At 37.5% G+C, this 12,514-nt stretch overlaps 1 protein-coding gene across 14 annotated transcripts in view; it reads left to right on the top strand.

Moving 5' to 3' along the window:
• The window catches only part of MAP7 (microtubule associated protein 7), a gene marked incomplete at its 3' end in the record, with an annotated part of 149,354 nt that overhangs the window by 111,664 nt on the left and 25,176 nt on the right, over window positions 1-12,514 (top strand). For 9 of the 14 annotated variants that reach the window (XM_080665976.1, XM_080665975.1, XM_080665974.1 and 6 more), the window contains 3 exons: window positions 981-1,098; window positions 4,601-4,711; window positions 10,079-10,192. In XM_080665976.1, the coding sequence (XP_080522102.1) occupies window positions 981-1,098; window positions 4,601-4,711; window positions 10,079-10,192 (343 nt within the window). The remainder of the gene's footprint in view (window positions 1-980; window positions 1,099-4,600; window positions 4,712-10,078; window positions 10,193-12,514) is intronic. The other 5 variants (XM_080665968.1, XM_080665967.1, XM_080665966.1 and 2 more) reach the window with 1 other exon arrangement.

Genomic DNA, 12,514 nt, shown 5'->3' with positions numbered 1-12,514 from the left:
TTTCCATCGACAAACTTTTTCACATGCTAGATTGTCTCATTTATCCCTATTCAACCCTTGAATCTTGGCAAAAATGGAAATATAGAATTAGGATGGGTAAAATAACAAGGTTATACAACTCAGTAAGTTATGGAGTCAGATTCTAAATTCCACTGTTTAGGTATGGTACCACATGTGTTTAACATCTGTGTAAGGTAAGACCTGCACTACCGTGAAAGCATCACATTCCCAGTAGTAATAATAAAGATCATTTGTTAGGTACCTACTGTACGCAGCAGGCTTTTTCAACTGACTCCTAATGATTTCAGTAACCGTCCGAGGTTGATAATATTCTCACTTTAAGATAAGGTGTAACCCTGGCCAGTGTGGCTCAGTTGGTTGAATGTCATCCCCATGCATCTAAAGGTTACCAGTTGACTCCCCATCCAGGGCATATACTCAGGTTTCAGGTTCAATCCCTGATCAGGTGTATGCAGGAGGCAACCAATCAATGTTTCTCTCTTTCTATCTATCTATCTATCAATCTATCTATCTATCTATCTATCTATCTATCTATCTCTCCCCGTCTCCCTCCTTCACCCCTCCCTTTCTCTCTCTCTCTCTCTCAAATCAACAAAAACATTTTTTTAAAAAGGTCAATAAAACCATATTTTTTAGAAATCTATTTCCTAGATGTTAAGAAATAGGAGTACTGAGGTCAAGTACTCCCTCTCACTCTGTCTTATGTTAAAGAAGCCTTGCTCTGGCTGAGTAGCTCAATTGGTAGAGCATTGTCCTGATACGTCAAGGTTTCGGGTTTGATCTCAGGTCAGGGCACATACAAGAAGCAACTAATGAATGCATCAGTAGGTGGAGCAATAGATCATTGTTTCTCTCTCTCATTCTCTTTTTCTCTCAAATCAATTTTTTAAAAAAAATATTTAAAGAAACCTTAAACAACCAGGTTGAATGTAATCATCAGCTGCTCTGTTCCATTTAAGGAGCGCCATGAAGCTGTTGTACGACGTACGATGGAAAGGAGCCAGAAGCCAAAACAGAAGCATAACCGATGGTCATGGGGAGGCCCTCTCCATGCGAGCCCCAGCATTCACAGTACAGGTAAACTGGCGGTGACCACTTTCACAGTCCCTTCTTTGTTTTTCCTGAGCAGTGCAGTTGCTTTTTTTTCCTTCTGTGTTTGCAAAACAAAAATCCTGCTGAAACAATGACACTACAATTAAATGATGCTTCTACTGTTTGAGGATAAGAGGGTGATGGAGGTAAGAAGATAAGATTCTCCCCCTTAACAAAGACTGCTTTTCTCATTTGTTATAAAAGTCCTTGAGGAGAGAGAAATCTATGCAATGCTTCTAAATAAACATGCTAGTTTCACCTCTACATTAGTTTAATTAATTTACATAGGGTTTCAGGATTATGAAATTGGTTCGCCAGTTTTACCTTTTACACTAGAAGAATTATAGGCCTATTGACTAATTAAAAACAATACTATGAGCTTATGTATTCTGACCCTAAAGGTATGCAACACTAGCTTTGTAAGAGAAAGTGCAGGTTTTGAGGCTACAAATAGTAGATATCTTAGCTATTCCCTTGTTCTTAAATAGACATGAGAATACTGAAATTTGGAATTAGTGAAAGGCCTTATTTTTGTACTGTAAATTCAATCCACCTTGAATTTTATATAGTGTGTCAGTTCTTTTTCATTTGTGTGAGTCTGATAGCCTCTTTTTTTAATTTACTTTGAAAAGTCATTGTCTTACATTCTGTCCCCAGGTGGTTTTGTTGAATCATCATTCACCTTTCTCGATTTAGCAGGCCTGGACCACCACTTCACAACTTTGGGTGGTACTAGAAAGTCTGGTACAGACCTCCCTGTGATTGCTGATTGCCTGACCTGTAGCTAGCACCTCAGACCTAGGGCCAGAGTTCATCAATAGCTGGACCATCACCACCTTAGTCATAATGCTTGCTTAATATCCTATTGCATAGACCTAGATCTGGGATATAGCACAGTGTTTCTTAAGTGTGATAATATAACTCAGGTGACTTAAAGCTGTTGAAATAATTACATGTGATATGTTTACTTTCTCCTTAAATGATCATTTTAAGATAAGACTTTTAAAAAATGGTGTGTTTTTTTTTAGCGAATAAATTACCTGGGATCAAAGCACATCCAGTTTGGTTTCCCCTCCCCACTCCCATTCCATCCTTGTGTAGCCACCTGTAGTTGTAATCTAAATGTTAATGGATTTTTGTTTGTTTGCTCTATTCTCTTTCATTTCTAACATTTAGTGTATTTTTATAACCCCTTCATGTTAAAAAAGTCTAAAGTCATATTACTATAATTTACTTTTCTATCAGAGTGAATCAAAATTGAAAGCAGTTTTCTTGGCTCTTATTTGGTGGGGCACCTATCAAGTCTATGATTATTAGGATCATTTACAGATGAAGTTTCACTCTAGGGATAGTTTTACACATATGTTCCATGTAGAAAAGCTGTCATATTTTTATAACCTTACTGTTTTTCTTTTCCTTGGCTTTGTTTTTCATGTGTAGGCAGAAGTATACTCTGTTACAGATTTTCTTTGAAGGGAAATAAAGTTCCCTAGCTTTAATTCTTGCTTTCGCATTCAGAGTTCAATAAATGGCTGTTAGTACTGCCACTCAGAGCAAGAGAATGTAAAATGTTGGATAAAATTCGTTTTTATAAGGGCTGTGGATGAGAGCAAATTGCTGCTACATAGATGAGAGAAGGTTGGAAATAATGGGAATACACCAAAATTCTCAAAGGTCAAAATGATATGCTGTGACCTCGAGAGCAACAATCAGACCTTCCTCATTTTGAATACCCCCTTACTACACAGCAATGCCTGACTCCTGGTGGTACTCATTCAGTGTTCACTGACCAACAAAAGGCCCTAAAAAATAAATTTAATCAGATTAAATCAGTGTGTTGTCTGACTGCTCCCACATCAACTAGCACTGGCTTGTAAACTTTGTACTAATGTTTAAGCCAGTTCGTCAAAAATCCTTTCGTGAATTTGTGTTTGGTTCAGTGAGAAAAAGAAATGATTAAAAATTATCTTATTATGTATAAAGTAATGTAATAAATATATATTATACCCCCATAATTTTAACCATGCAGGATAGGCCTGCATGTAGACACAATTTTTCGCTAATTAGAGCTTAACATATAAAGCAATATCAGAAAATGGATTGCTATAAAATCACCTGGAATTATCTTTCATTATCCTTCCTTGTGTGCTTGAACCTCATAATTAAGGTGTTCCTTTTGACATTTTATCCTGAATCTTTATGTTAGGAACACCCTAAGGGCCCATCAGTTATAAATAAATTTGAGTCACAGAAATGATGTTTGGATTTTTTTTTAAATAACTAAATGCTTCAACCATAAAATGAGCCCCAATAGGAGATAGAAATGTCTGATGCTGGTGGAAGATTTGCTTATTCCCTCTATATTGTAAATAATGGCCAAAAATGGTTATTCTGTGGGGGAAAGTTTACTGTAAAATTTGTACTACCAAGGTTAGTTAGATCAATAGCAACTAGGTTTTGAACGACTTTCTCCCACAAGGAATATTTTGGTTTGTTTTTGGTTTTAGAAGATGTGAATAATAGAAAATAAAAAAAAATATGGCTAAGCCCCATTGGCTATTATAGACCATCTACCTGCCTCCTAAATAAATATGATGAGATTTTTAGACTTTTAATATACACAATTTTATTCAGGGAATATGATTTATGCTACCAAGTATTGTTACAACTTGGTTCCACTGCACAGACAGCAAACTAATAGAGTTGATTTTTGCCTTTTAAGTAACTGCTATTTCTCTTCTGACTTGAACTTTAAGAATTGCTCCAAAATTACTCGACTGCAGGATGAACAATATTGTTAATATACTTAAAGGAAGGAATTCTGATTTTCTTTCTATTACCGTCCATTTTGTCAGGCAAGTTTGTGGGCTGTTTCTACCTTTGTAAACCACACTAAACTCTATGTTCTAGGGCCTAGAACAGCTTAGAGATATGGTTATTAGTAGACTTTTTAGAAAGAAATGCTATAGTGCTTCCTCTTCTTTCTGGTTAATCTATTTTCCTATCATGAACTTTCATGCCCTGGGTGCAAATGACCCTGCGAGCCGAGCTATCGGCAGATTCGCAGAACCTGGTGTTCTTTGTCTTCTAGAGTTTACTCTGTTTTACCAGCACTGTGTCTACCCATTGTTCCTGCTTTGGGAAATGATAAAGGCTGTCACATGTATGGCCCTCTCTTTGCTTCACAATCTGCCTCCATTGTTTTAGTTGCCCTCCACTGGCCTTCATTCGTCATATTATAACATGCTTGAATTTCCCTGGCTGACAAACTGGTGAGCTGAACATTTATTTTATCCCATAAGAAAAATGATTTTATTTCTACCCTTTAAGTTACCTTTCAAATGTCCACTTGGAAAACTGTGCTATCACGAAAGATCTAGGGATAGAGCTGAAAGCATCCAGTCCTAGTTTTTCCTTCCATCAGCGAACTAGGAAATTGCAATCCTGCATGCTGGCTGTCAATTAGCATTATCTCCATTTGTTTTAGATCCAGACAGGCGGTCAGTTTCCACCATGAATCTTTCGAAACATGTTGATCCCGTCATTAGCAAGCGGCTCTCCTCTTCATCTGCAACTTTACTAAATTCTCCAGATAGAGGTACAGTCAAAAGGAAAACGAAAAAAGTGTTCTGTTATTTACTTAATGCTTTTTTTTCTGGATGTTTACAGATAAAAATAAGCATCTGAAGTTGCTTTCCCTACGTTTCTTAAATAGGAAGAAAAAAACTTCAGAATAAAAAAGCAATAAACGGCTGAGCAGCATTTTCCTTGCGACAAGAACATTTCTCATTTTAGAACTTGGCTGAATGATTGCATTTAGCAGTGATGAAAGCGGTGCTTCTCTCAACTCTTTAGTAAACTGAGTTTACAGCTCCAGAAATCACCCACTTATCCACTAACATGCAAATAATCTTTGTTATGAACATTTACTTTACTTCAATCATACTGTCTTTGACTTTTCATCTGTACTTTGGGAATTCCAGTCTTTGATCTTCTTTTTTTAAAAAAAATACTTCTTAATTGATTCATGTTAGTAGATTTCATTTTGCTAACTTCTCATTTAACCAAACCTTTCTTGCCACATTTCTTGTGTGTGTGTGACTGGTTTTTTGGTTTCCATTCATTTACTCTTAAGGGATTTGGCCTAAATTCAATAATATCATCAGTGAAGCCTCCTAAAAATTTTAATAATCATAATCCTCCAATTAAAATTTTATTTTAATTTTGAGTTTTATTCATCTTATGGATTTACAGTACATGAATGTTATTTATTAAATGAAAGTTTTATTTTACATATTTTTATATATCATGGTAGGAAAAACCAAGCTTTTAAGATAAGCTACTTGTTTTACATAATTTAAATGATTTTACATTAAAAAACAAAACAAAAATATTATTGTGCAATATAAAAATACATACTCTTTAAAAGTAACAAGTTGTGGTTACTTTAAGTGCTTTATTAAGAAACTGATGGGGAAAGGCTCAGTGTTTATACTAGTAGTCTTGAAAAAGAATGTAATGTGTGCATGTTCTGTATGTGCGTATGTGTATTTGTGTATTTTATATTGTATAAAATTATGGTGTCATAATGTACAATATTATATGTGCTGATGTTGTTTTATAACTAATCACTTAATACAGTAAATGTTTGAACAACTTCCTGTTCTTGCCTTTTAACTTAAATCATTCCTTTTTTTCTCTTTAACCTAATTTGCCTAAATCAATATTGGACATGTAGTCAAATTAGAGGCCTTTAATAAATAGCCTTTCTTTTCAAACTCATTCTCCTAATATAACCTAAAATATAGCATGTGAATGCTATTCTTACAGTTGTCTATTCTTCTCTTCTTTGGAACTGGTCACTTATTCTAATTTCATACTTTTGGGGAGCCTAGATATCAGACAAGTTACAGTTGGGATTTTACACTACTTTTAAGTTAAACCTTGCATACTGCCTCCTCCAGGACAGGGCTAAGTTAGGGTAAGGTTGAGAGTGGGAGATGGGCAATAAGCCAGACAACATCCTGTTCACACTTCCTATGAAGGACAATGCTGAGTCAACGAGAAATAAGATGTTTTATAGATTCTGCATGATAATATCTGATTGGATATTCTTAAGAAAAAGGGTCTTAAAACTTGGGGAATTTGTTGGATGACTCATCTACTCTAGTTGGGGTAAGAGTCCCGAATAGGTGAAGGGCCTGAACCAGTATCCCAGAGGCTGACAGTTAGAGAAGAGGGACTAGAATAGTGATTACCAGCTCCTAACCCAGGGGTGGGCAAACTTTTTGACTCGAGGGCCACAATGGGTTCTTAAACTGGACCGGAGGGCCGGAACAAAAGCATGGATGGAGTGTTTGTGTGAACTAATATAAATTCAAAGTAAAGGAGCGGAGGGGAGAGCAAGAGAACCCTCCGCTCTTTCGGCTCTGCGGGCCGGATAGAACAGCCGAACGGGCCGGATCCGGCCCGCGGGCCGTAGTTTGCCCACGGCTATATGTTGCTGCACTGTATCTTCAGATTTTACCTTCATGGATGCCCTTCCTAAGATCATCCCTGACTCTGTGCATTCTTCCTTTGGGAAAGGTTAAGGGTCAAGGGAAGTTTAATAAACAAGTCATAACTGGGGCCAGGAAACTGCCCCTTGAATCATGGTACAGGCTTATAAAACTGAATACTAAGCTGACCAATAGGATAGGAGGGAGATGCTAAATAGGGGAGTTCTGTTTTTTTCCCATTTATCAAAAAGTTTCTGGATCTAACAGATTTAGGTCATCCAGGGCTTCCTTCAGTTCCAGGAAGCAGTTTTTTTAAGTTAAGCAAAACCCTCAAGAGGACAGTGAGAAGCCTGGGTCTTTTAAAGAAAATAGAAATTCTCCTGAATTTGAACTTCCTAATTTAAAAATTTAAGTAATTTACTTAGTTTATTTTATGCTATTTTTAAAAGTTGGTTATGCTTTATCATCAAATTATAAAGCTTTTTTATTAAATTACTAAAGTAGAGGCTTTTACAGACTAATCTGTTAGAGGATATATCCATATACCATTACTAGGTGCTTTGAGCTTTCTCAACCTCACAGCACAGGCCTGGGAGCTCGTATTAAACTGAGGCTCTGATATTCTCAAGGTTGATATTCAGCTGGAATGCTGTACTGGTTATTAAAAATACTCAAATATTTTCATACCAGTTGGTAAGTATTCACTTCCCCAAACTATGCTTCCCCGGGTCCTCCAGAGCTAATGAGTGGCATCCATGTCCTACCAGTTTTTAAATATTTTGATTATCACACCTGAATATAGCATCATAGACTGATAAAATGACCCGAGTTAGAAGGAAACCCCTGACTACCAAAGATTCCTATAATTGCTGCAATAGAGTGAATATTGCCACTGGAAATTTTTACATTAAACGTGTGTATTTCTTATTAACTTCAGTTACCTGTTTAACCAGCTTTTTTTCTCAAGGGCAAATAATGAGGTTTTTTTTAAAGTAAGAATGAAGTCACCTACTCTTTGCTTAAAATTAGTCTATACATTTTTTCCTAGAGTCTAGGACAGAGGGCATGGTGTGGTAGACCTCAAACTGAATTCTGCACACAGGCATGTTCTGCTTGACCTGAGCAGGGGATTTGTTGTTGTTGTTTTTTCATTTGAATTAATTGGCATCATTTTTAAAATGGAATATATAATTTAGGTTTTCTACTTTTAATGAAAAATCAGGACCTGGCAACACTTGCCTGGTTTCTCCATCGTCTAGAACCGAATAATGGTTTTCTGCTCATGGGGAATATGCAGGTGCAAATATCTAGCATGTTTGTTTGCCTCCCTGGTCCAGGTGGTCTATTATGAGGATTGTCAGTAACTCATTTTAAGTGCTTAAACAGGATCGATACTTTAGAGTTATTTCATGAGAATTAATATTTCTTCATTCCAGAGTTTATCATCTTAAAATCAGGCCCCTCTAAGTGAAAAAATAAAACAAAAAAACATAAACTCACTCTCCTGTCCATATCTTTACTAAAAAGTTACCTTATGGAAGAGATCTATCTCTCTTTTGCTCAGGGCATAGCTGTGAAGGTGGTAGAAGAGGGAACGTGTCTCTTAGCAAAATCATTCATTCACAGGTCGGAGCTTTTAAATAATCTCTTTAGATATGCTTTAAACACAAGTCAAAGAGGGTTTTTAATGATCTTCATTTGAGGCAAATTTTGGTTGATGCCTTAAGGATGCACAGAAATAAAGATTAATTGAACTTAATGAAGGGGTAGGGTAGAGGGACATGTCTTTTCGATGATAAACCATCTCTGCAATTCTATTTTATCTAAAAAAGGAAGCATTCATCTCTTCTTCCCTTTCTCATCTACTAAAAATAGAGTTCTGTGGAAGATTTTAATTTAATCCTAATCATTTTCCCCCATTGATCTTCTGTGGATGTATTGTAATTCTAGATTACAATATTTTTGTTGTTGATACACAACACACACATACACTACCATACTGCAATTTGTAATTAGCATGTTTCTCAATTAGTACATTATACTACCTCTGTACCTATTACATTGGTTTTTGTAATAGATCTTTTTGTTAATGTCTTGCTGTTAGATAAGATTTAATTTAAGCATGAAGGCTCTCCGAATAACCAGAAAAATCTAATAAACAATTCACTGATTATTAAATTCACCAGAGCCTTGATCAAAATAGTCACTCTTTTTTTAAGTCAGATAATTAAGGTTCTTATTGGAAGTTGGTACCTCTTTGAAATAGAAGCAAATATTTTCTATAATACATGTAATACTGGATGGCTTCTAATAACTAAAACTACTTTCCTAGAATATAAATGCCATTTATTTCAAACATGTTATATAAAAGATTGTTATAAGAACAACTGCTCCAGAGGCAAAGGGACTTATACCTGCTGTTTACCATGAGGAACAGAGTGGCCTTGCCAGGTTTAGACAGTTTTAAAGTCTTTTATAAGTCACTGGAAATGCATTCTAAAATAAAGATATTTTATCACTTGAGTGATTTTTGTAGACATCTTTCCTGGAATTTTAGAAAGTAGCCTCTGTATTTTCATGAGCCATCAATGGAAGCTAACAATGGAAGCTAATTATTTATGATTGGCATGCATTTCCTAACAGTGGGCTTGCCAAGCCCCAATATAATTTGGGACCATACTTCATTATTTTAAATTTACCTTCCAGATTCTTCACACCAACTAGTAATCTCTCATTTATGTTTATATTGGATTTTGGCTTTTCTGTTTAATTTTATCTTGCTTCAACTTTACCCTTATGCTCCCCCAAAATTTTATGTTGCTGTCACACAGGGACCTGAAAGAACCTGACTTGCTGAATGGAAAAGTCAAAAGGAAATTCTATACAGAATTGTGCATGAGTCCTCTTCCATTTTATTATCTTTAATTTCCCCCCATTTACCCATGTAACAATTCATGGAGATCTATCAAAATGTAATGGAGACCTTTCTATCTTTATTTACTTATAAATCCAGTCTTGCATTAAGCTGGCATGGCCACTGGTGGAGCTGATTATTCAGGGTACTTAGGAAGCCCTTTGGCTGAGGTGTGCTAGCAGGCACTGCCCATCCTGATAAGGGCAGACGGCAGATAGGTATGACTGGAGTCAGTGATACATGCCAAGCCTGTCGTGGAAATAACATTTCTGTTGTGTTATCTGTTGACTGCTATAGGAGGGTGGTTAGCAAAAACTGCGTCCGTACAACTAATAGAGCCTGCCACAAAATGAACCTTTGAAGAGAGGCAATGCTCTAGAATAACGGCTCCTCTGGGTAGGGCTCCTGTTGCCCTGACTCCTCACCCACTGTCCTCGCCAGAGAGCCCATCTCTCTCGAAGGCCGGCATGTGGAAACGATAGGTGTGATGCTCTGCACCCTCTTGCCCCTGGAAGGAATGCTTCTAACATCTTGCTTATGTGGTGACGTTTAGCTCGCCGCCTGCAGCTCAGCCCCTGGGAGAGCAGCGTTGTTAACAGACTGCTGACGCCCACGCACTCGTTCCTGGCCAGGAGTAAAAGCACAGCTGCCTTGTCTGGAGATTCAGGTAAAACTGTCAAGGTGCAACTTGCCTGGGGCCGGAAAGTCCTCCTGGTGAAGCATAGCTGAGCCTCCATCTGATCACATCTTCGTTTTTCCCAGCGTGTGCTTCTCTCTCCTCCGGGTGGAATAGCTTTGGAAATGTGTCTATTGGTGTTGGTTTCATGCCCTGGCATTGTTTCCTCTTCACATCCATCTTAGCATCTTATCTGGACACCAGATGCCAGGCAGACAAAGGATCCCCTCCCCGTGGTCAGAGGCTTCAGATACTTCTGTCTGTTCAGAACATTCCCAGAAAGACCTTCCCCTTCCCTAACTTTCTTTCTGCCCTTGCATCTAAGCAGATGATCAGAGGCAGAAATAATTTAATATGCTAACATGTGGACTTGGGGAAAAAATCAAAGCACAAGCCGATTTAAGCATACAGTTTCATAATGTGGCTGTAGGCTGGCTGCTTACCCTCCCTGTGCCAGTCTTTTATATGTCATCTCGGAAGAGTACCCTTCCAAAACTCTTAAGACTTGTGGAGAAGGCTAGTTATAGTGTTCTTATTTGTTATATACTTCGAAAATACAGTATGTAAAATGCACCAGGTACTGGTTATTATAATTAATTATAACTCATTTACTTTTTTGAAATGCAAAACATTCCTGAATGAGCCAATTAATTTAATATATCTAGCTGGAAGATACATATTAGGCTTTTGGCAACATCACATGGTGATTTCATTTAGATATTCCCAGCTATCTTTGGGCACAGCTGGTATATCGATATAACCAGTCTACTAGCCCTCGTCGTTGGCACTTAAGAAATTGCATAACCTCTTCACAAAATTCCCTTTAAAAAACACCTTGCCTCTGCGGGCCTCTTCCTATCCATTAGCCCTCTTTACAAATAATAATTCTTGGTTTTATGGTGTCTTTCATCTCAGGTTGCCAATGAGCTAATATCAACACTAATTCTCACAGTACCCCTGGGAGGTAGTCAAGAAAGCACGTTTAGGCATTCCCACCACCTGCCTGTGGAACCCAGTGACTAAAGTGATTTACCGGAGCCACTTAGGAAATCAGTAGACTGGACCTTAAACTAGCTTACCCTCCATCCATGGCACCCCTGTGATGCTCTGTGTACCTTGTGCATTCAACTAGCTGGACCACAATGTTCTGTGTTTTCTGTAAAGTAACTTGTCAGCTGTCATGTTACATCTGAGATTTTTTTTTTAATATATTTTATTGATTTTTTACAGAAAGGAAGGGAGAGGGATAGAGAGTTAGAAACATCGATGAGAGAGGAACATCGATCAGCTGCCTCCTACACACCTCCTACTGGGGATGTGCCCGCAACCAAGGTACATGCCCTTGACCAGAATCGAACCTGGGACCCTTGAGTCCGCAGGCCGACGCTCTATCCGCTGAGCCAAACTGGCTAGGGCACATCTGAGATTTTTCTGGAGGAAAAAGTATAGCTTATTTCAAGGAAGTTTTCTTTCCTTATGCCTGTGAATGGCATACTTTTATACAAGTCATGGAAGTTTTTCTTTAGGTCCAGCTAATTGAAGAACCTCTAAAACTGCTTTTCAGTTTTCTTTCATAGGATCTAAACAATAGTTTATGGCTATCGTGCTTATGAATCTCCATATTGTATGTTTTCATACTAAAAGACTGCCTTGCAGCTAGAAAATTGTCTTTGTTTGCTATTTCTGTCATCACTAACTGTTGTCAATTCTTTACTCTTCCTCTAGTCTTTTCCAACACCATTTCCTCATTTTCCACCCATTCTTCTACCCACCCATCTTCCCACCTTCCTTCTCCATTGTTATGTTCAGTCAGGTGCTTTTTACCTCCTAAGTGGTTCTTCTTTACTTTGCAACGTTTCCATTCTCCTTGTCACAGATTGACTCATTTCTTTAATTTACTTTAGTGTGAAGCAATGCATAGCCTTTCCTTGAGTTGCCTGTTTCATTAATATGTTCCTTAGATTGTTGTTACCTGTTATTGCATCGGTACAGCTTATGGTTAATGAACCAAAACTGTTGGTTTCTAAAATTTCCCATATGAAATTACATGTGTAAACATCTCTTACATGTATCTTGTCAGAAACACTTTTCCATCTGCTCTCATTGATTTTTCTTTCTTGTTTTCCCAGTTTAGTGTTGCCCCTTGAGTTCATCTTATATCCAATTGCCACTGGCAAGAGGATGACCTGCATCCAGAGCCAGGGTTACAGTAGCAGATCAAAACAGTCACCCCTAAGATGTTCAGTGATTGCAAACTTCCAAAACAAGCCATGAGAGCAGTTGAGAACTGAAAATCAGAATCTCATTTGTACC

The sequence above is a fragment of the Plecotus auritus genome (genome assembly GCF_963455305.1).
Source record: "Plecotus auritus genome assembly, chromosome: 4".
Taxonomy (NCBI): domain Eukaryota; kingdom Metazoa; phylum Chordata; class Mammalia; order Chiroptera; family Vespertilionidae; genus Plecotus; species Plecotus auritus.
Note: the sequence above shows the minus strand (reverse complement) of the source record. Positions and strands in the feature narration are given on the sequence as shown.